At 37.0% G+C, this 27,239-nt stretch overlaps 1 protein-coding gene and 1 non-coding gene across 4 annotated transcripts in view; one reads left to right on the top strand and one right to left on the bottom strand.

The window, feature by feature from the left end:
- Positions 1 to 27,239, top strand: part of DCAF17 (DDB1 and CUL4 associated factor 17) — a 59,665-nt gene extending 32,426 nt beyond the window's left edge. For 2 of the 3 annotated variants that reach the window (XM_064373381.1, XM_064373383.1), the window contains exons 10-14: positions 3,521 to 3,630; positions 6,470 to 6,560; positions 7,483 to 7,566; positions 9,822 to 9,977; positions 10,756 to 15,156. In XM_064373381.1, the coding sequence (XP_064229451.1) occupies positions 3,521 to 3,630; positions 6,470 to 6,560; positions 7,483 to 7,566; positions 9,822 to 9,977; positions 10,756 to 10,896 (582 nt within the window). In that variant the 3' untranslated portion in view covers positions 10,897 to 15,156. Of the gene's footprint in view, positions 1 to 3,520; positions 3,631 to 6,469; positions 6,561 to 7,482; positions 7,567 to 9,821; positions 9,978 to 10,755; positions 15,157 to 24,474 lie in introns of those variants that run through there. The other variant, XM_064373382.1, reaches the window with a different exon arrangement.
- Positions 22,930 to 23,036, bottom strand: LOC135273802 (U6 spliceosomal RNA). Its single transcript, XR_010341603.1, has one exon. It is a non-coding gene; the product is annotated as a U6 spliceosomal RNA (small nuclear RNA).

The following is a 27,239-nucleotide window of genomic DNA, read 5'->3' on the forward strand; positions in this document are numbered from 1 at the left end:
CCACCTCAGCCTCCCGAGTACCTGGAACTACAGGACCGTACCACCATGCCTGGCTAGCTTTTCATTTTTTGTAGAGATGGGGGTCTCACTGTGTTTCACAGGCTGGTCTTGAACTCCTGGCCTCAAGTGATCCTCCTTCTTGATATATCAGAAGAATTTGCGGTTTTTTTGAGGCAGGTTCAGCTTATGCTACACTCATGTCTCCAGATCTTGCTTAATCAGTCACTGTTGGCTCCAGTGGCTTTAGAGTTACAGATCACCTTTCAGCATGTTGCAGATCACCTTTTAGCATGTTGCAAGTCAGCATAGTGTTGGGTCCATTTATCCACTTCCCTTGATTTCATGGCCATCAGGGGACAATTCGTATAGTGTCTTCCCGTTTTCTTTTGTAGGAGCATTGTTCCCTTATATTTTTCCAAATATTTACCACACGGCAGCTCCTATTTGGCCCAGCCCGGTGGCATTCTCTTTTATAAAAGACTCTAACAGCTGTTTTCCACTGTGACAAGTCTTGGTTTGATTGGCCACCTCCCAGCCAGTGGACATCATTCAGCCACCAGGACCTGTCACATCTCTTTTTCACTTAACTTTACATCTAGTGAATTCCTGCACAGTTCACATGCTGGACATTTAACACATATCCTTTTTTATAAGAACTGATAATACCTATTATTTCATACACAAACACGCACGCACACACACACATACAGCTGGCCCTCTATACCCATGGGTTCCACATCTGTGTATTCAACCAACTATGGATTGGAAATACTCAGGAAAAAAAAGATGGTATATGGGATGATGTGCATAGATTGTATACAAATACTGCACCATTTATATAAGGTACTTGAGCATCTGTGGGTTTTGGTATTTGTGAGGGGTCCTGGAAGCCATCCCCTATGGTTTCCAAGAAATGACTTTATATCTAGATAATGGCCTTCAACGTGTATATCAAGCATGCTTGTCACATACTCTCCTTCTATAATAACTGATTATAACATTTATCCAAATCTATATTTCAGCATACTCTTAAATAACTGCCAAATCCAGGGGAAGTTTTTAGTCCTTTTAGTGAACAGTTTTATTACTGTGACATTGCCTTAATGACTCATAATGCCTATTAACTCCCCACCTGTTAATCCGAAGAGTAGATACATAAAAAACATATAAGCAGCCAAACTTAAGATTTCAGAAAGTGTTCATAGCCATGGACATATTAATTTCAGTGGTTACAATCAACATATTTATTTACTTTAATTTTCTTTTATGTAAAATATACTAATGCCACTATTAGATATAATTAGGATTCTTGTAGAAATTCTCAAAAAATTGAAATTCATAAATTTGATACATAAAATGTATTACATTCCAAAAATTTAAAAATCATGAGGCCAGGCGCAGTGGCTCACCCCTGTAATCCCAACACTTTGAGAGGCCTAGGCAGGCACATCGCTGAGCCCAGAAGTTCAAGACCAGCCTGGGCAACATGGTGAAACCCCATCTCCACAAAAAATACAAAAATTAACCAGGTGTGGTAGTGTGCACCTGTGCTCCAAGCTACTTGGGAGGCTGAGGTAAGAGAATTGCTTGAGCCCAGGAGGTCAAGGCTGCAGTGAGCCGAGATCACACCACTGCACTCTAGCCTGTGCAACAGAGTGAGACCCTGTCTCAAAAAATAAAAAATAAAAATAAATCACAGCATACAAAGCACTTACAATATAGCTCCGCCTACCTCTCCAGTCTCATGGCTGGATATTATACTTTTCAATTTAAATTGTACCTGCTACTCATGTTTATGTGCATACTATATAGATTCACTTCTATAATTTTGTTTTGTTTGTTTTGTTTTGAGACAGGGTTTCGCTCTGTCACCCAGGCTGGAGTGCAGTGGCACAATCTTGGCTCACTGCAACCTCTGCCTCCTGGGTTCAAGCAATTCTCCTGCCTCAGCCTCCTGAGTAGCTGGGATTACAGGCGCATGCCACCATGCCGACTAATTTTTGCACTTTTAGTAGCGATGGAGTTTCACCTTGTTTGCCAGGCTGGTTTCAAACTCCTGACCTCAAGTGATCCGCCTGCCTCAGCTTCCTAAAGTGCTGGGATTACAGGCATGAGCCACCACCTTTGGCCTATTAACACTTACATATTTTTTATTTTACTGTCTTTTATTTGTAGCTATTTTCTGCTTATCCCAAAGGCTTATTTCAACCTTTTTTTAACTCCCAAAAGTCTACTCACTTGGGTTGAGTGCTTGATAATTAATAATCTGGTGCATGGCTCAATCACTTATTGAGCCACTGCCTTATTATTTTTTGTTTATGTTTCTGCCTCCCCCCAGACTATAAGCTTCTTGATGGCAAAGATTATGTTTAATTTATGTGAGGTCTGAATGCCTATTCCGATACCTAGAACATAGTAGCCTATCAATATATGCTAATGGAATTTAGAAGCTTTAGTGTTACAAAACTCATAAATATCTAGTAGGAAATATGGCATCATTTCATTTTAAATTAGAGAAATTAAATTAAATGGCTTCTGTAAAGCCAGTGAAGTTAATACATCCAAATTGGCATTCATTCCCAGTGCTCTTGGATATAAGGTAAAACATTTGTGTACACATGTGATAACATAACAGATGGTTTTTTTCTTTATTTTAATATCTAAGTATACTACAGTGAAATCTCTTCTTGCCTTAAAAGCTAAGCAGTATTAGATCATTTCTTGCCTTAAAAGCTAAGCAGTATTAGATATATATTAGATAAGATATAAAATCTTATCTAAGATTTTATGACCCATGTCTGAGACTTTAGGTTTGTTTACATTTTCATTTTTTTGTTATCTGCTCTTCTGATTGAAAGATAGTTGGGGATAGGAAGAGAGGAAGACATTGTGGAGAAATGCATATGCATGATTATGGCAGAGTTACATAATAGAAAGTCTATGGGTTTTGGAGTCAGATCTGCTGTTTAGTAAGTTCAAAATATTGAACAAGGCCAGGTGCAGTGGCTCACACATGTAGTCCTAGCAGTTTGAGAGGCCAAGGTGAGAGGATCACTTGAGGCCAGGAGTTTGATACCAGCCTGGGCAACATAGCAAGACTCTACTTAAAAACACACACACCAAAGAAACATTGAGCAAATGATTTATTCTCTTTCTGTATCAGTTTTCAATACTTCCTTTGAGTGTTATTAAGATCAAACAAAACAATGACTATAAAGCATCGAATGCAGTTCTTGACACAAAGTAGATGCTTGAGATATGGTATCTCTTGTGTTTTTACTACTGTGTGTGATGTATAGGGTATGTTACAGAGCAAATCCATTACATTTCTGAATTTAAATATTCAGAATTTCTCAAATTTGCATATCCTCATTTGGCCCTCAGATATATTCCACTTTAACTGGTTAATATTTTTTCTTCCCTGTACCCTTGACCTACTGATCTATCACTTGGGTTAGATTTTTTAAATTATTTGATTTTTCTCTTAATCTTTGTCTTCAATATTTTTTTCCAACTTCAGGCAAAAAATGGGATCCAAGAAATGGATTGTTGTTCTCTAGAATCTGACTGGATCTATTTCCATCCTGATGCTTCTGGTAGAATAATACATGTTGGCCCAAATCAAGTCAAGTGAGTAATCTCATTAGCACTTAAAAGTTAAGAGCAGCTTTTGGTAGCATTTATTGGCATCCTTATTTTTGCCAGTGAACTAGTGAGCTAATTAATGGAAATAATTAGCTTGTTGTTGGGTGCTTCCTCAGAGACCGGCGTATAGAAGACCTGAGTTATTCTTTCGGCCTCAGCAATACTGTTTGTAAGTATTAGATTTGAATAAGTTATTTGATGGATGATATGCGAGGGAATTACAGACTGACCCTTTCTCATCAGGTCTTAATTAATTCTCTAGGATTAATAAGAAATAAGATTGTTTGTTCTGAAAGGCAGCCTTGACACAGGAAAGATAGTGGATTGCTTGAAGTAAACCTTGTTTTATTTTTACTGCTTTCAGGGCACACACATCTCGCACAAGCTGACCTCTACTTCCCTTAAACACTTCTCACTTGACATTCCTGACACCACAGTCCAGAATATTTTCCTCTTTTATTTATCTTTTTTAGTATGCTTTCGTACTCTTCCTTCTCTACCCAGCCTTTAATTGTTGGATGTCCTCAGTCGGGTCTCAGGCTCTCTTCTCTTCTCACTCAGTATTTCCATTCTGCATGATTCTATTTATTCCCTTGGCTTCAAGATCATGTATCCGTGAGAACTCCAAAATGTATATGCTGGCCCAAACTGCTCATTTCAACTCATTCCAGAAATCTTGAATCATTCTTGATACCTTCTTACCAATTTGTCTTTCATCAGTGTGCATACATTTAAATACTTACATGCTTTCTCTTTCTGTCATACATACACATCATATATCCTCTCAATCCAGTTTATTTTGCTATGAATTATTTCTTAAATCTGCCTATTTCTGCCCTTGGCCACTGTCATCACTAGCCTAGGCTACAGTAATAGCCCACTCCAGGGCTCCAGGATCCACTCTTGCACTGTTTTCTTCTTAGCAGCTAGCACGATTTTTAAGAACATGAAGAAATACAAAAAATATGCAAGTGAATTCTAGTGCTTTACCCTTTTTATGACTTTTCATTGCTCTTAGGATAAAAACCAACATAGTTAGCATCGTCCGAAAGACCCTCCTCCAACTCAGTTTACTCTGCTGCCTTTTCAGAAAACTGAGGGCCTGTTCCCTCTGTTTGGAGTCTGTTTCCCCTATCTGTTCTCCTGCCTAATTTCTATTCATATTTATGGCCCAGCTTCAATGTCACTTTTGCACAGACATTCCCTGATGCCCCTTGTTAGTTAGATTTGCTTGCCCATCATATTTTCATTGCACCCGCTGTGTCATCTTCCTTTGTAGCACTTAGAGCAACTTAATTATTTTGTGATCATCTGCTTAAATACCTTATTTTGGTATCATAGACTCTATGATGACAGGGAAAGAGCCTATAACCCCAGCACTAAGCATAGTCCTTGGCCCAGAGTAGATGCTCAATAAGTATTTATTGAATAAGAAGAGAAGTGTCTGGACATGATAGTTTAGGCCTGTAATCCTGCACTTTGGGAGGCCAAGGCAGGAGGATCCCCTGAAACCAGGAGTTGGAGACAGCCAGGGCAACATAGTGAGACCTTGTCTCTACAAAAAATAAAAAATAGCTAGGCATGAGGGTGGGCAATCATCGTAGGGTCCTAGCTCTTCAGGAGGCTTCGACAGGAGGATCAGCTCAGCCCAGGAGTTTAAGGCTGCAGTGAGCTGTGATTGTAGCACTGTACTACAGCCTGGGCAATGGAGTAAGACCCTGTCTCTAAAAAAATTAAAAATAAAGAAGGGAAATGTCTGCCTTCTTTATTTTTTATGCTTCATGGTAATCAGTCTACCTCTCTGGATCTATTATTAATATAAGGAAGATGAAAGGATTTAATAAAATAAGATTATTAATTTTTACACATCTTAAGCTGTGGTTCTGCTTCAGTAAGCCTTACTTTTAATGTTTGTTACCACCCTTATTAGTTTGAACTTAAGAAAACAAGGCCCACAAAGAGTGTATGGCCTTTTGCCATGTTTTAAAAGATAAGCATTTAAAAATATTGGCACTAATTAAGAAAACTAAGTGAGTAATTTAAATTATTATTTGATCTCTTTGTCTTCAGAAATTCTGAGGCCTCCAGCACTCTCTGGCCATGTAGCTGCTTCTCTCTGCTGTTCTTTTTTTCTGCATTTGAGACTTTGAGCTTGTAAAACATTGTGCTTTTGAAGCTTGTTAATGATGTGAACAGATTTCTGTGGGTGGTGAGCAAATTATTTTATTTTCTCTTGCTTAATAGGCTTGATCCATGAGGCCATTTGCATTCAAAAAGCCCAAATCTTTAAATATAATCAATCCTAATAAAAAACAGCATTTTCAGTTGTTTTTAAATATTACTCTATCATGAAAACTCTCAGTTAAATCGATTTAGGTATAGATTTCATTGCTGATTGAATTTCTTTATAGTTAACCCTAAGTCTTGCTCATTCTACTTCAGAAATAAAAATGCAAATATCTGTTATAATTCTTAGAGCTGAAATGTTAGAGACCTGTTACAGCATAGCAGAGACAAAGTTCTTAAGAGTAACTTTCATTAAGCCAGTTTGGAAAACAGCTTAGGCCTGAGCAAGCTGATTTATTGCCTACTTCAATAGCACCTATTGTCACAGTTCCCATGTTTTTCTGTTTAACAGAATCTCTGACTTTGAAGGAGTTCATGGACGTTTAGTGATCACATATTAGTATGCAGACTAATCAAGAGAACCACCTCAGTGTTGTACTATAATTTTTATTTGTTGAGTTTTATTTCAATACTTAAACTTTGTCACCGTGATAGTGTTTTGAAATCTTAGGTTCTCAAAATTCTTTTTACTTCTCAGAGTTTTGAAGCTAAGTGAAATAGAAAATAATAGTTCTCAGCATCAGATCTCTGAAGATTTTGTCATTTTGGCCAACAGGGAGAACAATAAAGTAAGTAAGAGTACTTTAAAATCCTTTGTATAGCATTGTCTTTCTACATAAGAATATAATATGCTAATATATTTGCTTTTGAGTGTAGCTGGAAACAACAGCACAGCCCTATAAAATCTGTGCATTTTGTCTACATGAGTAGCAAGTTTTAGCCCCAGGTACATTTGAGATTTGAAGAAAGTTGACTATATTGAGTTTATCTTTTGCTGATTTCTGTTTTCTTTCTTAATTTCTCTTCTTTATTGATGAATTGTCAACCTTTGGGTCTAATTACTTGTGCAAAGTTGAATTTAATTGGGGTATATATAAATCTTTAAAAATCACATACCATACTTTAACTCTATATGGTACTTTTTCCTTTAGCGTATAAATTAAGACCACAAAGAAAATTATGAGGAGGGAAATTTCTAAAAACAGATGCACTCTTTATTTGCTGTCCTATATACTAAGACAAAAGTCAGGTGAATGAGGTGTCTAATCTCTAATCTTTTAAATAATTGATTTTGTTGCCCGTTCTGGTGTTTTAGCCATTAAAAACTTTAATAAAGTATTTTTGGGCCAGGCGTGGTGCCTCACACCTGTAATCCCAGCACTCTGGGAAGTCAAAGCAGGCAGTTTGCTTGAGTCCAGAAGTTCGAGATCAGGTTGGGTGACATGGTGAAACCCTGTCTCTACAAAAAAATAGAAAATTAGCTAGGCATGGTGGCATATGTGTGTGTATATGTGTGGGGTGGGGGGATGTATTTTTTTTTTTTAATTAAATGGAGGATCAGAAATCTGATTCAGAATTTTTTCAGTTGAGGAAAGAATTGTGGATATGGGAAAAGGGTTGGTAAGTTTTACCAAATTTGTTAATGCAGTTTTGCCTTTGACCACATGTAATGGAACTTGTAATATCTTTTTATTTCTCTCCATATGATAGAATGAAAATGTACTCACTGTTACAGCTTCTGGACGGGTGGTAAAAAAAAGTTTTAACCTTCTGGATGATGACCCAGAACAAGAGGTATTGCTTTGACCAGAGATGACAAACCAAACCAGCGTGTCCTTGCATTGTGAATTTCATATTAATACTTCCCATGCCCTGGGGTAGAGGTTGGGGGTGAAGAGTTCCAAGCAGGCCAATTGGGTAGGGTTGTGCATGCTATTTCAACCAGTGCAACCCAACCATTCTCTCCTTTCATATTGTAATTATTCATGAAGTTTTATTTGCAGAAAAGTTCATAGGACCAAAATAATTTGAAAACACTATTATTGTTTTGTTTTGTTTTGTTTTGTTGATATGCATATTTTCTAGGGAAATCTCTTCATGGAAAATTCTTGAGTTACATCCTGATGACTTTATGGTTTTTGCCCTTTTTTACTTGCTAGACTTGAATATGTTTGTTAATGTCCATGGGCCAGAGGAAGAGGACATGAGGGCATGATAAATCAGTTCAACTGTTATCTTCAACTTGGCTTTACCAGTCACTGAGCTAATACATTTTTATCCCCTTCCTTTAAAGAGGCATTGGAAGTATTTATGAAATCAACTGATAGTGATTATGCTTTAAATATTTAAACCATTGCATAAATTCTAAATCTATTTAGCCTATCTAACTATATTATTTGTGTGATCATTTTTAGGTAGAAACATTAGAGTGGCCTTCTAAGGACAGTTTTTGAACTTCTTTTAAAATAGGTTAGAGGTGGCCCAGTATGTAGCTGTTCTCAAAAAAAAAGGCACAAAAAAATATTATTTTGGACTATACAAACCTATTGAGAACAATGAAGAAAGCTACATACTCTGCATATAAAACTATATTCCAGAAAGATATACTAAACTTTCCAAAAGGTAGCATAAGTCATTAAGGGGTGAAAGGTGGTAGCAAAAGAGAGATGCTTTGTATCATGAGATTAAAAAACAAAATCTTTTAGCCTGTAAAGGAAAAGTTTGAAGAAATTATGACTAAAATCTATAAAATCACTGGCACCAAGGCAAGAAGTCACCCTTTGAAGTTTGACCATGGTAAGGTGAAGGCAAAAAGAAAATAAAGCAATAGTAAATTTCAAAAATCCCAGCTAATAAATCCATATAAGTTTTTATGTCTTAAGGAGGTAAAGGCAGAAAATGTCAATGGATTAAAGAGCAGTTTGACCAAACATAGATGAAGAATTAGTGCATAGTGATAGAGAGAAACATGCTATGCCTGTCTTTAACGTTAATGCCAGTCATTCAGCCAAGAGGTACCTCCCTGTGGTCCATTCCTGGATGGTTGGACTCTGATCTGCTTTCCCTGCAAGGTTTCTGAAGTCTTGGGTTTTCTTCCTTGAGACAGAGTTCTGGGATTTTTCTCTCTTTACCATAGCTAACTCTCTTGTCCCAATCCTGTTCCGTGGGTTGGATTTCATTTCCTAATATTCTCCCTCAAGTGTAAGCAGCCATTTTTGCTTTATTTAAAAAACTAAAAAGGATTTTTTTTTTTTTAAGATGGGTTTCACCATGTTGGTCGGGCTGGTCTTGAACTCCTGACCTCAGGTGATCCACCCACCTTGGCCTCCAAAGTGCTTGGATTACAGGCGTGAGCCACCACGCCCGGCCTTTTTTTTTTTTTTTTTAAGTTTTTTTTTTTTTTTTTTTTTTGAGACAAGGTTTCACCATGTTGGGCAGACTGGTCTTGAACGTCTGACCTCAGGTGATCCACCCATCTCGGCCTCCCAAATTGCTGGGATTATAGGCATGAGCCACCACGCCTGGCCAAAACCAAAAAGGATTTTTTTGAAAAGGTGATAGAAAGTCATAAGTAGCATATGATGGGTTATCCGTCCTTCTAGAAATGACTATGTTTTTCTGGGGTGAGAACTTTTAGAGCTCAGTGAGCAGTCTTCAGGTTTCAGAACTGAGCTCCATGTGTTTAGTCCTGTCCAAGAATCAGCAAACACACTCGTCAGAGACAACAGTTGGATACTCTTTTACATTTAGAGAAGCTCTGATTTGCTGTCACTGTAGAGAATTTCATTTATACTTTGGCTCAGATCTATGTAGACTTGGTTTTGTTTCTTAAAATCTGTAGGATACTGCTTAACTCTTGAAAATCTTGGAACTGATGTTTTACTAGGCATATAAACAGAGACACATTTCTACCTGTTATTCTTCCCTTTCCTTCATTCTTCTCCCATATTTTTATAAGTAATAGAATACTTAAACTATAAATTCAGAAATAAGCCTACTTGAATAACTGGATTTTGCCTCTTTTCCTATTTTATCCCTCTTTCCCCAAGACTTTCAAAATTGTGGACTATGAAGATGAGTTAGATTTGCTTTCTGTGGTAGCTGTTACTCAAATAGATGCTGAAGGAAAAGCTCACTTGGATTTCCACTGTAATGAATATGGAACCTTACTTAAAAGCATTCCACTGGTGGAGTCATGGGATGTGGTAAGTAGAGTTCATGGAATACGAACTTGTAAGCGTTTTCTTTATAGGTGCCATTTATTAGAACAAATATTACTGTGTTCATGTCAGTCCAGACTCACCTATGCCAATGACCACATGAAAGAGGTTATTGTCCTATACCCAGGACAAAATGAGTACTTCTTAATCGTTCCTCCCTTGGGAACTAGGGGATGCCTCCTTACCAGTGGACTTAAAACTTCATATGTTTTCCTGAGACATGTTGTCTCTTTCCTTACCCTAGTCTTTGCTTTTCTTTCAATTATAAGTTTGGAAAAATGTTTTAAAATAGAATACTGTAATAAATCCCCAAAATATTTAATAGAGACCATATCTAAGCATGTAGGAGTCCAGGGTACTCTTGTATATGTGATATTTCAACTATTATTAGAATGTCAAAGTTATAAAGAACAATAAACATCATTTTATCCAGGTCTTGTTTTATCAGTGGAGAACCTGGGAAGTTTGGCAACTCATCCATGATCACACAGTGAGATAGATGGTAGCAGCACTGGCAATAAAATCTCGGTATTTAGACTCCTGAGTCCAGAGTTCTTTTTATTCTCTATATTTTGTAGAATGCCTTTTTTGTTAATAATCTGCATGTCCACAAATAATGAAAAATGAATCTCTTTCTAGCAACTATTTTCTTCTAAGTGTTATGTTTGAAGATCCCTAGCATAGGTACATGACATTTTAGTAACACAATAGTGAACATGGCTATGTGAAAAGGAGAGTGCATACGATTGTGTTTTTGTTACAGACATATAGCCATGAAGTCTACTTTGACAGAGACTTGGTGCTACACATAGAGCAGAAACCCAACAGAGTCTTCAGCTGCTATGTTTACCAGATGGTATGTGACACTGGGGAAGAAGAAGAAACTGTAAACAGAAGCTGTTGAAAAGAGTGAGATAATTGTAACCTAAGAGACTTTTAGCCAAACACCCCCAGCAGCTGTGTCCAATCCTTTTTATTATCTGCATGGCACATTCGCCAGTTTTTTTTTTACAAAAAAGTCTTGTGTTGACTTCAGATGACTATGACTTCTTTTTTAAACTCTTGCTATAAAAGGTGGTGAGGACTTCATTTTATGTTAAGGTTTTTTTAGAATACTATTTCAAGAAGTTTAGTGTTTTGCAGCTTTGAGCTAGGTAGTAATGCAAATATAAAAATATAATTGGAATTAACAGGTTAATTCCAATTGTTGAGGAGCAAATCATTGATGGGGTGGTGTTTAACATGATTCTTAAAGGATGGTATGGAATTTTGATTGCTAAGGCAAAGAAGGACAGGGAGAGACAGAAATAAGCATGCAGAAAGAAATCTTACATCCGCTATACGATACTTTGCTTAAGGATGAGAAATGAGATGTGTTATGTGAAAACATTATTTTGAGCCAAAAATGTGTCATCACAGTTTTTTTAAAATCTTACATATGTATTTATATATGTTTTGTATTTGTATATAGTATCAGGAATTGGTTTTAGTTCCCAAATTATCTTTTCTTCCTAGATTTTGTTCTCCTGGTTTGATGTTCCCATTAAATATTTGTGTTTCTGTATAGACTAATGTAAAAGATTCCAAGCAAACCTAAAGTGAATTTTTTTTTCTGATATATATCCTGTTTAGCTCACTGTATCTAAGGATGGTCTCATCTCACCATTCTATTCATCTAGTGAGTTTTCTGATCTTGTTTAGCCAATATTTTCATACTTAACACAGTAAAATGAAGGTACCCTTGCCTGCACTAATTCTGTTTCCTGTAGAAGAGTAGATAAAGTCACAGGAGGAGCTCTTACTAGCTTGGGAGTTGTCTGATTAACCAGAGAAAATTTTGGGCTTACTTATGAAACAAGCATTTTTTCTTCCTTGTTAGGAAAGATCTAACTATGATCTTTGAACTTTAAGGATTATTCTTTAGAATGTTAAATCAAGGCAACCCAAGTAAAGGGAGAAAATGTTTCTTTGTGCTTTCTGTTTGAGAAATTCAGTTGCTTCCAGTTTGCATGTTCTGCACTTTATCTGATTCGACCTCAAAAGAATAACAAGCAATAAAAGAAGGGAAAGAAACAGCAGTAAAAGTCATTGCTGATTCAAGTTTAAGGTTAAAATATGGAATTTTTAGCTTGGATGATTTACATTAAAATCTTTCCATTTTTTCTTCAGTTTTGGCTTGATGCCATGTTAAGAATGATGTGAATTCTTCCCTGTTCTGCCCTGGTGCTAGATATTGCCCCAGACTTTCAATTAGATACTAGCTCTATTTAAATAGTCCCACTCAGTAAACTTACGTCTTGATAAACAAGACCAGTAAGGGGATAGTGAAAGTACTAAAGGAAAGAAAGAAACCAATGTTGTGTGAGTTTCAAAGCAGATGCAATGCTATGTAACAGCAGAATGTTCATTCTCCATTTCCAAGAGTGTTTCAGAACAGGATGTCTTTAGACTTCAGTTATGTCAGAGGTTTTTTTTTAGGTGATTATTGAGTTTCTCCTTCTGCTTTAAGTCATCACCTTCCTTTTAATGAAATGATAGTAAGGAACTCATCTATTCTGACAGGTATTTGAAAAATATCTGAGATTCCTAGCTGTTTTTTTGCTGGGAGTAGAGGGTAGAATATTTCTGGTCTAGGTAGAACTTAACACTAAGAAACCCCAAATATGTCACCTCTGCCTAAATCTTAACTAGACCAGGGTCCAAATGTCATCCAGGCCAGGCAGGAAATATACCTTGTGTGAAAAATAGTAAGGAGTTGTGGGCAGTATAACAAACAGGAGACCTGTGCCCCAACTAAAAGGAGAAGCTGCATCTACTTAGTTTCAGCCAGTTGTAACAGTATGTGGGAATGTAGGCTGCATGATGGTTAACAAGATAAGTAGTAAAAAGATGCTGAAAGATACAGAAGATAGCACAGAATGTGGGAAAGTTGGATACCACACATAGCGAGAGACAAGCATGCTTCCCAGTTCACCAGAGTGTCACATAGCTGCTCATTCTGCTACCTGCCAGACATTAGTTAATATTTTTCTAGGCCGGGTGTGGTGGCTCATGCCTATAATCCCAGCACTTTGGGAGGCGAGGCGGGTGGATCACAAGGTCAAGAGATCGAGACCATTCTGGTCAACATGGTGAAACCCTGTCTCTACTAAAAATACAAAAATTAGCTGGGCATGGTGGTGTGGCCTGTAGTCCCAGCTACTCGGGAGGCTGAGGCAGGAGAATTGCTTGAACTCAGGAATCAGAGGTTGCGGTGAGCCGAGATCACGCCGTTGCACTCCAGCCTAGGTAACAAGAGCGAAACTCTGTCTCAAAAAAAAAAAGAAAAAGAAAAAAATATATATATATTTTCCTGCCCTACCTAAACCCCCTCTTTACCTAACTGTTTTAATTCGAGACTCTAGCTACATGCTCACCTACTTAACAGATACTAGTGACAGGTACAAAACATTATGGGTAACAATTCTGAGTATTTAATGCAAGCCCAGGTGAACCAGGGTAGCTTCTATCAGCAGGTACAGACATTCAGCTGAAAAGAGGTGCATTCTGCATTGCACTCCTTGATCTAAGTTTCTGTATTCTCACAGCATCAATGCAGCAAGCTTATTGTTCTTTAATTTTTTACAATGTTTATGACAACTCTGGGAGAAAACAAAACAAATCCTATCATATCATATTTGTGCTACCTAGTGAGGAGATACTGTCTATTTAGACAAATTAAGGCACTTCACATTCTTCCACCAATTACGTTTTGTGTCTTACAGTTCTTTTTTTAAAACAATACATTTATTGAGTACTCTCTATGTGCTAGTTACCATAATACAGTATAAGTAAAATGGATTGTCTCATTTAATATTCAAAATAACCACATGAGGTATGAACTGCCATTATCTCTCCCCTTTGTACAAATGAGGAAAGTGAGGTTTATAGAAGTTAATTGGTCAAGGGTCTCACAACTAATAAGTGCAGAGGTGGGAAACATATCCACATTTGTTTGGCATAAACTTACACCAAATTTCCTCCAAAGCTCTCAAAAGGCAGTGCATGTTAATTTATCCTATATATAGCATATGGACAACTATAATACTGGGTACATGGGAAAGTGCTTTATAAATGTTTTTTACTGATGATTCAATGTCTAAATTTTGAACAAAGTTTGGATAAAATACAAGTCACACACAAATTGACAGACAATGTAATCTTCAGTGGTTAGCAGTCCTTGAATGGTTCTTTCCCTTTGTGGTGATAATAACACCTATTAGTCTTCCTATTATTTGGCTTCCTTATTAATTTAAAAAATATTTTCATCTTCTTACCATGTTTACCTATATCAGCCATCATTTAGAATCCCAGGGAGCTAATTTCTGGTCCCTGTGTTGCTGTCGAATCTGCATCTTGCAGAAAGAATAATTTATATCACGCAAAGGCCATATAATAGAAAGATGAGACCTACTGAAGTCTTTTTCCCCTCATTTTATTATGAAAATTTTTCAAACGTACAGTAAAGTTGAAAGAATTTTGTAGTAAATACTGAAAGACCACAGGGATTCTATATCTTACTCTACTTGTTTTATTGTTTATCCAGCATACTTTTTGATGCATTTCAAAATAAATTGTGGTTGCATATATATGTCCCCCTAATACTTCAGCTGCATATCATTAAATAGAGTTTAGTATTTATTTAGTTTTTATATTTTTTTGATTTAAGATTTACCTGCAACAAAATGCACAGATCTTAAGTATAAATTTACTGAATGTTTGCAAACATATACACCTGTGTAACCTAAACCCTTACCAAAATTTAGAACATTGCAGTCATCTTCAGAAAGTTTCCTAAATCTCTCTCCCAGTCTGTCCCTTCCCCACCCCTCAGGTATAACTGCTGTTCTCATTCTTCTATATCAAAGGTTAAATTTACCTGTTTTAAAACTTCATATAAGTAAAATTATACAAGGTGTAATGCTTCTTTCGCTTACATAATGTTTTTGAGATTTATTCATGTTGCATGTGTCAGTGGTTCATTTCTTTTTATTGCTGAGTACTCTTTTGTATGAGTATGTCACAGTTTTTTTTTTTTTTTTTTTAAATCTTTCTGTTGATGGGCACTGGGCTCTTTCTGCTTTTAACTGTTATGAATAAAGCTGCTATGAACATTCTTAGAGAAGTTTTTTGTGAACATGTGTCTTTATTTCTCTTGGGTAAGTATCTAGGGATGGAATTTTTTGGTCCTTGGATAGGTGTATATTTAGTTTGCCCAGACCTTTTCCCCAAAGGATTGTACAATTTTACATGCCTGCAACAATGTAGGAGACTTCCACTTGCTCCACACGTTCTCCAACATTTGTGGTTGTTAGTCTTCTTTATCTTAGCATTTATGGTGGGTATGTAATCATTTCTAGTTGATACTCAGATTGCTTCTACTTGTGCTTAGCAACCCTCTTGTCAGCTTGACCTCCTTCCTTCCCCAGGAACTGCCAAAAACATTCTTTGTGATAATAGTTAAGATACCCCAAAACTCAGCTTGAGTTCTTTTTTTTTTTTTTGACAGAGTCTCACTCTGTCACCTAGGCTGGAGTACAGTGGTGCAATCTTGGCTCACTGCAGCCTCTGCCTTCTGGGTTCAAGTAATTCTCCTGCCTCAGCTTCCTAAGCAGCTAGGACTACAGGCATATGCCACCATGCCCAATTATTTTTGTATTTTTTTTTAGTAGAGACAGGGTTTCACCATGTTGGCCAGGATGGTCTTGATCTCCTGACCTCGTGAGCACCACACCCGGCGGCTTGAGTTATTCTTTCTCAAACATGGGATAAATTGCTCATCAAAGAACCCTGATTCTTTTCATGGAAATTATAGTTGGGAACAAACCTGGGTTCTAAGAGCATGTGTTCCACTGTTTCACATGACTACTGGAGCCAGACAGAATGGCACTAGAGAAGAGGTCACAGCAATCATTGTAATAAAAGCAGAAAGGCAACTTTTTTCTTTAAAGGTTGTGAGTTCATGTTATCATAAACATGCTAACAGGTGAAATCAGGTGAATTTTTTTCTCTAATATGGAAGCATATTAAGCTGTACCCTTTTCTCACTAACTGTGGTATTCTAGGCTACATATGTTGTGATAGCAAATTAGTATACTTAAATTTTAGAAGTGCTCAAAATTTCAGAAGTATTTATTTATTTATACTCTTTTTGACTCTCAGTTCAAGTGTCTTAGAATTTGTGCTGAAGTTTGCAGGTTCCGTTCCTTTCCTCATTATCACCTGAGTCACGTGTAAGGGTAAAGGTGGAAAGGAGAAGGACTCTCAGCCTCCTATATAGGCACATTAAAAAAAACCATGCTCAGGACACTAGGCTCTCAGGTAGAACCCACTGAGATTAACAGACAATAGCAAGGAAAAGGAGGATTGAGATCAGCAAAAGCCTGTAAGATTTTTCTGATACTCTCCTGTAACTCTTTGTTTTCATGGATGCTAGAGTTATTCCTTATTAGTGGCAACATTGAATTTGAGTTTCATAAATAATTTTGGCTACACTTTTTTTCTCAGAATTAGAATAACCAACTTTGCAAAGGTGGCAAATCTTATAAAAAGATGTCAGCAAATAAAATTAAATTTTACTTAGCATTATCAGCGATCTTTAAATTTTCTTTTTAGACTTATTGAAGTATAATTGACATACAGTAAACTGCACTTTTTTTTTTTTTGAGACAGAGTCTCGCTCTGTTGCCTAGACTGGAGTGCAGTAGTGCGATCTCAGCTCACTGCAACCACCACCTGTCAGGTTCAAGCGATTCTCCCACCTCAGCCTCCAGAGTAGCTGGGAGTATATGTGCCACCACACTCAGCTTATTTTTATATTTTTAGTAGAGATGGGATTTCACCATGTTGACCAGGCTGGTCTTGAACTCCTGACCTCAACTGATCTGCCTGCCTGGGCCTCCCAAAGTAAACTGTACATATTTAAAGTTAACAATTTGATAAGTTTTGCCATGAAACCATCACCACAATCAAGATAATGGACATACCCATTACCCAAAAAAGTTTTCTCCTGCTGCTTTTTTTTATTTTCTTTCTCCTGCTCCTTTGTGATCCCCCGCTCCTATCCTGTTCCCACTTCCCAAGACAACCTCGGATTTATTTCTGTAAATTCAGATTAGTTTGCATTTTCTAGAATTGTATAGAAATGAAATAAAACAGTATTTTTATTTTCTGGTTGCTTTCAGTACAGTTATTTGGAGAATCATATGTATTGCTTGTATCAATAGTTCATTTCTTTTTATTGTGGAGTAATCTCCATTGTATGGATATGACTACAGTTTGTTTATACTGTTGCCTTTTGATGGACATTTCAGTTGTTTACAGTTTGGGCTACTACAAATGAAGCTATGAGGTATAATTCTTTGTATGGACATACGCTTTATGTGGAATAAATACTGAGGAGGGAATGACTGGCTTATGTTAGGTGTATGCTTAACTTTTTAAGACGTTTCCAAACTGGTTTTCCAAAATGGCTGTACCACTTTCTATTCACATTATCAGTATATGAGAGTTTGAGTTGCTCCATATCTTTGCCACCACTTGGTATGGCCAGTCTTTTTAATTGTATGTGTGTATATATATATGAAATTCTTTTTTAAGATTTCAGGACTCAGGATTTAAAAACAAATTTTAGACATTCTAATAGGTAGCAGCATCTCAATGTGGTTTAAATTGACATTTCCCTTTTGACTAATGATGGTAAGCACATTTTCATATGTTTATTTTTTATGTGTATATCTTTTTGATGACATAGTGAAATCTTCTGCACTTTTTATTTTTATTTTTATTTATTTTGAGACAGTCTTGCTTTGTTGCCCAGGCTGGAATGCAGTGGTGCAATCTCAGCTCACTCCAGCCTCTGCCTCCTGGGTTCAAGAGATTCTCGTGCTGGTATACGCCATCATGCTCAGCTAATTTTTGTATTTCTGGTACAAAAATGGGGTTTCACCATATTGGCCAGGCTAGTCTCAAACTCCTGACCTCAAGTGATCCACCCACCTTGGCCTCCCAAAGTACTGGGATTACAAGTGCCCAGCCAAAATCTTCCACAGTTTAAAAGAAATTTATTTATATATCTATAAATAAATAAATAGAGAGACAGAGAGACAGGGTCTCTTGCCCAGGCTGTTCTCAGACTCCTGAGCTCAAGCATTTCTCCCTCTTCAGTCTCCCAAAGTGCTGAGATTGCAGGAGTGAGCCACCACACCCAGCCAAAGGTACAAATATTAACAGACTCAAATTTGTTTCTTCCCAAGACTTACAACCTCGGAGAAGCTCTAGGCATGTTGCCAGCCCTTCCCATCTTATCTCAGTTCAGAAGGATCATATACTGAATAAAATTATATCAAAAGTACTTCATGTCTAAAGTAGTATATCTAAATTACGTCTAAAGCTAGTCAATACCTACTTTTACCTAGTTAATGCCTTGAACCTATTTTAGTTTTATGTACTTTAAAACCTTGGATCACCATGGACATAATGAAACTTCTAAAGTTAGTTAACTAAGTTCATAAAGATACAGTTAGTGAAAGTCAAATTCATACTCAGGATACTCTACCTGCCCAGGTAATGTGCATCCATAAATTGACCTCTTAAGTGAAATTTTCAAAAGAAAATTATTTACCAATTTATCAATTTTTTTTTTTTTTTTTTTTTTTTTTTTTTTTTTTTTTTGCTGTAGAACATTTACTAGCAAATGCTCTGTAGCAATAAATGTTTTATGGCTCAACTGAGTATTTTTTATTTTCTCCTACAAGAGTATGTGCTCAAGTAGACAACCATTTTTAAATCCTATTCTAAATACCACTTGTGTTTTTGAAAAGCACAAGCACCAAAGGCACAGCATTTCAAGTTTTTAATCTGTTAGAGCAAGAAGACTAGTTAAAGCATGTTAAAAGAATTACACTTTAAAAGCCACTATAATACTTAATTTTCCTGTCTCTAATCTATCTCCCTCTCTTTAAAGAGCAAAGCCAATGAGAATTAAAGGAATTCCTAACCCCTACCTCGTCTAAAACCTCAGCTATTACACAACATGTGGTTGAAGATGTGCTGAATCCAGTGTGGATTTGAAAAGGTCCTTCAGCCTCACTGCCACACCTAATAGAACATCCCAAATGTCTCATTCCCAGAGTTTGTCTTGGTCTGTCCTACCAGCTGGATGCAAGATCCAGTAGTTTCCTGTTTCAATTTCTATAGAAAGTCTTGAGTGCCTCTGCCCCTCTGGAGTGATCATTTAAATTTATTGTCCAAATCCAGACACTTTTGAAAGTGAAAGGAGATACTAATAATCATTATGTCTGGACAATAGGCACAAACCAAACCTATTCTGAGCAAAACAGGAGATATTGTCACCCTAGCTAGAGCTAATAAAAGTAACCAGGAAATTGTAAATCTGCCCATTTACAGATTATTATCTCTTTCAGTCTGGTATGCCAGACTTCCCATAATTAATCAAGGTGGTAATGGACACAGTCCATTGAAACAATTTTCCATTTTTATCTACAAACCATTTACAATCCCCTCTGCCAAGGGTGGTCCTATTGCTACACTGGCATTCCAGGATCATATTTTCTCCTGCAGTTTATCTATGTCTCCTTCAAATTAACCTAGCAATTAAGGTCTGGAGTCTTTATATTAGTCTCACTTCTGACACCAATTTGTATTATTTGTATTGTGAAGCAGGAAAGTGATAAAAAGACACTAACAGGATGGGAAACATTTCTAATAGAAAAGTATATGAAATGCACAGAGATGATCCTAAAAATGCAGGGAACAACATAGCATGCTGGAGGCACAGGGTTTACAAATTCTTACAAGGATGCTGTTACCTGTTATGCAGAGTGATATTCATCCCGACATGGGCTACTCAATTTTGCCGTGTTATAGGGAATTTTATACTTCCCTGGTTCTAAAGACGCTAAGTGCCTCCTCTTCACCAGGTACAACTAGTACAAAGCAATCTCAGCTCATTCCTCAGTTTTTACTGTGAGACTACATAAGATGACGTCCAATTTCCTAGTATTAGTATCCCTTAGCAGGCCTAGACTTCCCCATACCTGTGTGGAGTCCATTTCTATGAGTCTAATGTTGCCAGGTCTTGCAATTTTTTTAATGATAGAAATCTTGATTTGTGTTAAATGTTCCAATTTTTAAATGACAGCCCTTAATTCAAATCTTAAAATACTGCACAAACCAAACAAAATTAATCTGCAAGCTCATGACTTCTCTCCAGCATACTCGTGGGCTATATACCTAGCAAGGGCCTAGTGTGTGATTTCTAAACCTCTTCTTGCCAGTTATGTGTGTTATTGTAATTATATTTATGACATTAACCCATGAAATGTGCTTAAAAGTTTGCTTTTTCTTTTAAAAAGTTTGAGTGCTTTGGAAAGACTCACTAAAATCCAGTCACTAAAAATTGCTGTCAAATGCAATGTGTTCAAAATTGTTATAAAAGATTGAGAGATGTTTTAGCTTGGATTCCCCCAAAAGGAGAGCCTGAGGCAAAAGCTTATATACTACCTCCTTGGCAAGGAGTGAAATCTCAGAGAGCAAAAATGAAGGGTAAGCAGAGTGAAGCAGATCCAGAAGGAAAGTCAACATGAGGATGTGACATCAAGCTGGTCACCAGTAAGTGCAACAAAATGCTTAATCTCATGGTCACACCTCTGAAAAACCACATAACCACACCTCCAGACAGCATGTGTGAGATGGGTTGGGAAGAATTTATCATTCCTCAGCTCTTATCTGACACTCCTCAAAGGTTCACTCTAGAACGTAATCTTTCCTGAATTTCCAGATTGCCCAAGGCAGAATTCACCTTGACATCAGTGGACAGGAAGCAAGGAGGACTCAGAGCAACATGATGTATGTGAAATACTGTTGACTTGGCAGGTCTTGTCAGCACAGAGTCCACACAGAACAGTCCTGGTAGCAGTGGCTGGAACAGGAGAATAGTGAGGCCAAGAAGATCTGAATTAATGCAAGCTGTCTGATAAAAGGGGTAAATGAAAAAAAAAACTTGGATTCTGAGGTCAGAATTTTTCATATGTGTCTTTGCGTTCTGATCCACTTTAAGAGTAACAATTTTTGGCCGGGCTTGGTGGTTCATGCCTGTAATCCCAGCACTTGGGAGGCTGGGGCTGGTGGATCATGAGGTCAAGAGAATAAGACCATTCTGGCCAATATGGTGCAACCCTATCTCTACTAAAAATACAAAAGTTAGCTGGGTGTGGTGGCACATGCCTGTAGTCCCAGCTACGCAGGAGGCTCAGGCAGGAGAATCGCTTGAACATGGGAGGTGGAGGTTGCAGTGAGCCAAGATTGGGTCACTGCACTCCAGCCTGGCAACAGAGCAAGACTCCGTCTCAAAAAAAAAAAAAAAGAAAGAATAACAATTCTTGAGGCCAGGCATGATAGCTCATGCCTGTAATCCCAGGACTTTGGGAGGTCAAGGCGGGCAGATCATGAGGTCAGGAGTTCGAGACCAGCCTGGCCAATGTAGGGAAACCCCATCTCTACTAAAAACATAAAAATTAGCCAGCCAGGGTGGGATGTACCTATAGTCCTAGCTACTCGGGAGGCTGAGGCAGGAGAATTGCTTGAACCCAGGAGGTGGAGGTTTCAGTGAGCTGAGATCACGTCACTACACTCCAGCTTGGACAACCGAGTGAGACTTTGTCTCCAAAAAAAAAAGACACTGAATGTGTAACATGCAATAACGAGAGAAGGCATCTGGTAACACTGCAATCCACTGTCTCTCCCAAAGGGCAAAACACGGGTGAGGAAAGCCACAGATGGAGTTGGAATTGTGCTCAAAGAGCTAGAGGCAAAATTCTTTGGGTGTTTTTCACCTCCTGTTGGCCGTGAATGGAATCAATGCTCTTTGGGAAAGGATCACTCTGAAAAGAAGATGAAAGCCCGATTGCCCCAGAGGAATTAGTACTTGTTCAGAACCTAAGGAAAATGATAAAAAAGGATTGGCATGGAGGTGCCATTGTGTTGACTTTGAACCAGATTGGATCTCTCTTTAAGCCCCGGAAAGCCTATCTGCCCCAGGAGTTGCTGGAAAAGGAAAGATTTGATGCCCTGGATCCCTTTACTCCCATCCTGGTTTCCAAATATAACCCAAAGGAATTTGAAAGTTGTATTCAGTATTATTTGGAAAACAGTTGGCTTCAACATGAGAAAGCTCAATTAAGGAAAATTGGTCAGTTAATTTTTAAAGTTAAAAAGGAAATCATTATATATAGATGTATACAACCTGCAAACATTTTATGCCAACTTAAAACATAAAAGGATAATTTCATGTAATCATCTTTGATATGAGGTCAGGAGTTTTTTATTCAAACTCAGGTAATATAGTTTATTCTTTCTAAAAGATTAAGCCTTACCGCTTTTTTTTATAATATAATACCTTTATTTAGCTCTGATCCATATGCCATAAAATTCACCCTTTCAAAGTGTACAATTCATGAAGAAGTGGGGCTACTTGGAGTTGGCATAGGTTCTCTGCTCATACCAGCTCCACCATGTCAAAGGTTTCATTTAAGATCACTCTGACATCAGACCTGCGGCTGCTGTACACAGTACTCAGTGTTTGTGAAAGTACACCTTTCACAGCAGTCTTAAAGATTGCAGCAGGATAATTTGAAGTTCCTGCTGCCAAGTGCAATCATAGCCGGTGATGGAATATAAATAAATTCTGCACAGACTGCTGGAAATGATTTTCTTTTTTTCTTTCTTTCTTAAATAGAGACAGGGTTTCACCATGTTGGTCAGGCTGGTCTTGAACTCCTGACCTTGTGATCCACCCTTTTCGGTCTCCCAAAGTGCTGAGATTACAGGCTTGAGCCACCATGCCTGGCCTGAAAATGTTTTTCTTTTCTTTTTTTTTTTTTTTATGGAACGCTTCACGAATTTGTGTGTCATCCTTGTGCAGGGGCCATGCTAATCTTCTCTGTATCGTTCCAATTTTAGTATATGTGCTGCCGAAGTGAGCACGGAAATATTTTTCTAAAACATGATTTGTAACTACAAAGTATGCCTAGAGATTATATTGGAAGGTAATATCTGTTATTTGAAACATATAGTTACTTTTCAGAATAAATACTGGTTAATTTTTTAAAGTGTACTATTCAGTGGTTTTTTAGAATATTCACAAAGGTGTGCAACCATCATCACTATCTAATTCCAGAACATTTTATAACCCCCCCCAAAAAACCCTGTGCACATTAGTAGTCACTCTTATGCCTCTCTCCCCACAACCTCTGACAACCACTAATCTGCTTTCTGTCTCCATGGATTTGCCCATTCTTGGCATTTCATATAAGTGAAATCACAAATCACACGAAATGTGACCTGTTGTGTCTGGCTTCTGTCACTTAGCATAATGTTTTCAAAATGTCATCCATAGTGTAGCATGTGTCAGATTTCATTTTTTTATGTCCAAATGATATTCCACTTGATGAATGTATCACATTTTTTGTGTGTGTATCACATCCATTAATCTGTTAATGGATATTGGATAATTTTCATCTTTTAGCTATTATCAATAATGCTGTTGTAGGCCAGGCACAGAGGCTTACACCTGTAAGCTCAGCACTTTGAGAGGCTGAGGCAGGAGGATTGCTTGAGGCCAGGAGTTCAAGACCAGCCTGGACAACACAGCAGGACCCTGTTTCTAAATAAAATAATACCACTGCTGTAAACATTTGTATACAAATTTGTATGTAGACGTATGTTTTCAATTCTTCCTGGGTAACTACTTAGAAGTGAAATTAATGGTCATTTGGTAACTGCTTAACTTTTTAGCAACTGCCAAACTGTTACACCATTTTATGTTGCCAGCAGCAAGGTATGAGAGTTTGAATTCCTCCATATCTTTGCCAACACTTGTTATCTTCTGGTTTTTTATTATAGCTATCCTAGTTGGTATGAAGTGGTATTTCATTATGGTTTTGATTTGTATTTCCCTAATGACTAAGGATTTTGAGCATCCAATGTGTTTACTGGATATTTGTATATCTTCTTTGGAGAAATATCTGCTCAAATCTGTGGCCAATTTTTAATAGAATGATCTTTTTGTTATTGAGTTGTAAGAGTTTTTTTTAAATATACTCTGGATACAAATCGCTTGTCAGATATGTAATTTGCAAACATTTTCTCTCATTTTGTGGGTTATCTTTTTCTTGATGGTGTTCTTTAAGCACAAAAAGTTTTATGAAGTGTGATTCATTTTTTAAATTTCGTTACTTATATTTTTGGTGTCATATTTAAGAAACAGTTTTCTAAGTTCACAAAGACTTTCTCCTATGTGTTCTTCTAAGAGTTTTCAGTTAGTTCTTAAATTTACATCGATTATTTTAATCTATAATCTTGGAACAAATGGAATTTAATGTTAACACTATTTACTTTCTTACTCCCTCCTTCTGTTATGCAGGAAACAAATGGCAGTTTGATTCTAAGTGTATTCACTAATACTAGGCTGGGGACTGCCCCATGAGGGGTAAGCACAAGGACCATAAGAGATATTGCTGGAAGCCCACTTTGAAACAGGATTGGGACAGAAGCAAGCCCCAGCCACTGGCCTCACTTAGAGCTAGAGGAACAAGATTTCATCCACTCCTAAGAGGAAGTATGGGAGGAACACAAAAATACTGCTAACACATCAGTACAGATTCACTGAGAGGGGCTATCTATTCTATAATAATACTTTTTTTTTTTTTTTAGACTGAGTCTCAGTCTGTAGCCCAGGCTGGAGTGCAGTCATGTGATTTCACTTCACTGCAGCCTCTGCCTCCTGGGTCCCAGTTCAAGAAATTCTCCTGCCTCAGCCTCCTGAGTAGCTGGAATTACAAGCACGACCCACCAAAGCCAGCTAATTTCACCAGGTTGGCCAGGCTGGTCTTGAACTCCTGACCTCATGATCCATCTGCTTCAGCCTCCCAGGATTATAGGCATGAGCCACTGCACCCAGCCTCTTTAATACTAAAGTTTATTTCCCCAACCTTCAGGTGGATATGGTTTTCATATGCTCCTACAGTAAGTGGAGCATCATACACATTCTATGATCCTGTGAAATTAATACCTGTTATTTTATAAATGTTGACACTAATAGGTGACAGCAAAATAGTCACTATAAGCTTGTATGAATTTCTGAGCAATTGTTAACCTTTTCTGCCTTTGAATGTATCAGAATTTGATCAATGTGCTGTGATAAATATTTGTCATACATTTTGAACTTAATACAAGTGTCTTAAGAAGGCATTTGAGTCATCACAGAGTAATAACTACATCACAGAGTAATAAATACCATAGTAATAACTACATTATAAAGTAATAACTGCTATATTTAGACACAGTGACCTGTGTGACTATTTCATGACTTTAATCACTGAACTCAGTAGGTCCTCTATCTGCAAAAAAAAAAAAACAGCAGGCAATTGTGCTTTTAATGATGTAGGAATAAAACAAAATGCATCTTAATAATTATTGATACCTGCTAGAAGACATGTATATTAGATAGGGAGATGTAGTTAGAAAGTAGAATTTCCACATCAAAGAATACCAGGTATTTGATAGGTTTTGATGCTATGGTAAAGGGAATGTCTTTTAAATTTCATTTTTTAATCATGCTTAACTAGGAATGCAAATAATTCAGTTTTATTACTTCCTCTATCCTTAATTCCATTTTGTTGTTGGACTGGTTGGGAACCTCCAGTATAATTAGTACTCTAATTGTTTAGAGTAAACAATTTCAACCATTAAGTACAATGTTTTCTGTAGTATTAAAAAGTAGATTCTCTTTAACAAATTTAAGCAGTTTCCTTCTATCCTAGTTTGCTGAGGTTTTTTCACAACTATATGTAGAATTTTATGTTTTTACATCTATTAAGATAATCATAATTTTTTTCCCTTTTCTGTCAATGTACTGAATTACACTGATTGATTTTTATATGTTAAACCAATCATATATGCATGAAATAAACCCAGCTTGGTTGTGATGTATCATTTTATATTTTCTTAGATTTAGTTTGCTATTATTTTGTTTAATGAAGACTTTAACTTATATAAGCAGTTTATATTAATTTGCAGTAGTCCAATGTTTTTGCTGCAACAATTAGAAAATAAAATGGATAAATTGCAAAATTATATTTTTAAAGATATCAGAGAGTTGTAGAACAAGGAAGAATAGATGAACTAAAATTCTAGAAGGGTAAGAACCCTCTCTAGGTGAGCTAACAATTGTCTTTGTTTTCTTCACCTGTAGGCCTGACCCCCAGGCACAAAGATAACACTAGTAAGAGAAAGAGAAACCAGTAGAGCTTTTGACAGTCACACAGAGCTGTTGTGACCTATAAGAAACTGGAAGAGTCCAAATGCAAGGCTAGTTTCCCCTGTGAGACATTTGTTAAGTCAGAGGAAAATATGGAAAGCATGGATAATTTCAACATGGAATTGAAATATATTTTTTAAAATAGATTGAACATTCTAGAACCAAAACACATATTCTGAAATTAAGAACTCACTGGATGGGTTTAACAGCAGACTGGAAACAGCAGGATTGGATTCATGAATAAAAGACAGGCTATTAGAAAACAATAAACTAAAAGGAGGAAAAAGATTGTAAAGAAACAGAAAATTATGTGCTTATTGGCCACTCATATCTTTTTTGGTAAAGTATCTGTTCAAATCTCTGGGCCATTTTTTTTTTAATGTGTTGTTTGTTCTTACGTTATTGAGTTGTACATATTCCTTTTGTACCCTGGATACTAGAACTTTCTCAAGTATATACATAATTTTTCTCAAATCTTCAAATTTTTTAAAAATTGAGGTGAGGCTGGGTGCAGTTGTTCATAACTATAATCCAAACACTTTAGGAGGCAACACGAGAGAATAAGTTGAGCCCAGGAGTTCAAGGCTATTCTGGGCAACATAGTGAGACTGTCTCTACAAAAGTTTTAAAAAATTAGCCAGGCACAGTGGTGCATGCCTGTAGTACCACCTACTCTGGCGGCTGAGACAGGAGGATTGTTTGAGCCCAAGAGTTTGAGGCTGCAGTGAGACAGTATCACACCACTGCACTCCAGTCTGGGTAACAGAGCAAGATCCTACCTCAATCAATCAATCAATCAATAAAAATTCAAACTGAGGTAAAATATACATAAGATTAACCATTAAAAGTGAACAATTCTGTGGCATTTA

Source organism: Aotus nancymaae, unplaced genomic scaffold, assembly GCF_030222135.1.
Source record: "Aotus nancymaae isolate 86718 unplaced genomic scaffold, 86718_ANA_hifiasm-v0.15.2.pri h1tg000008l, whole genome shotgun sequence".
Taxonomy (NCBI): domain Eukaryota; kingdom Metazoa; phylum Chordata; class Mammalia; order Primates; family Aotidae; genus Aotus; species Aotus nancymaae.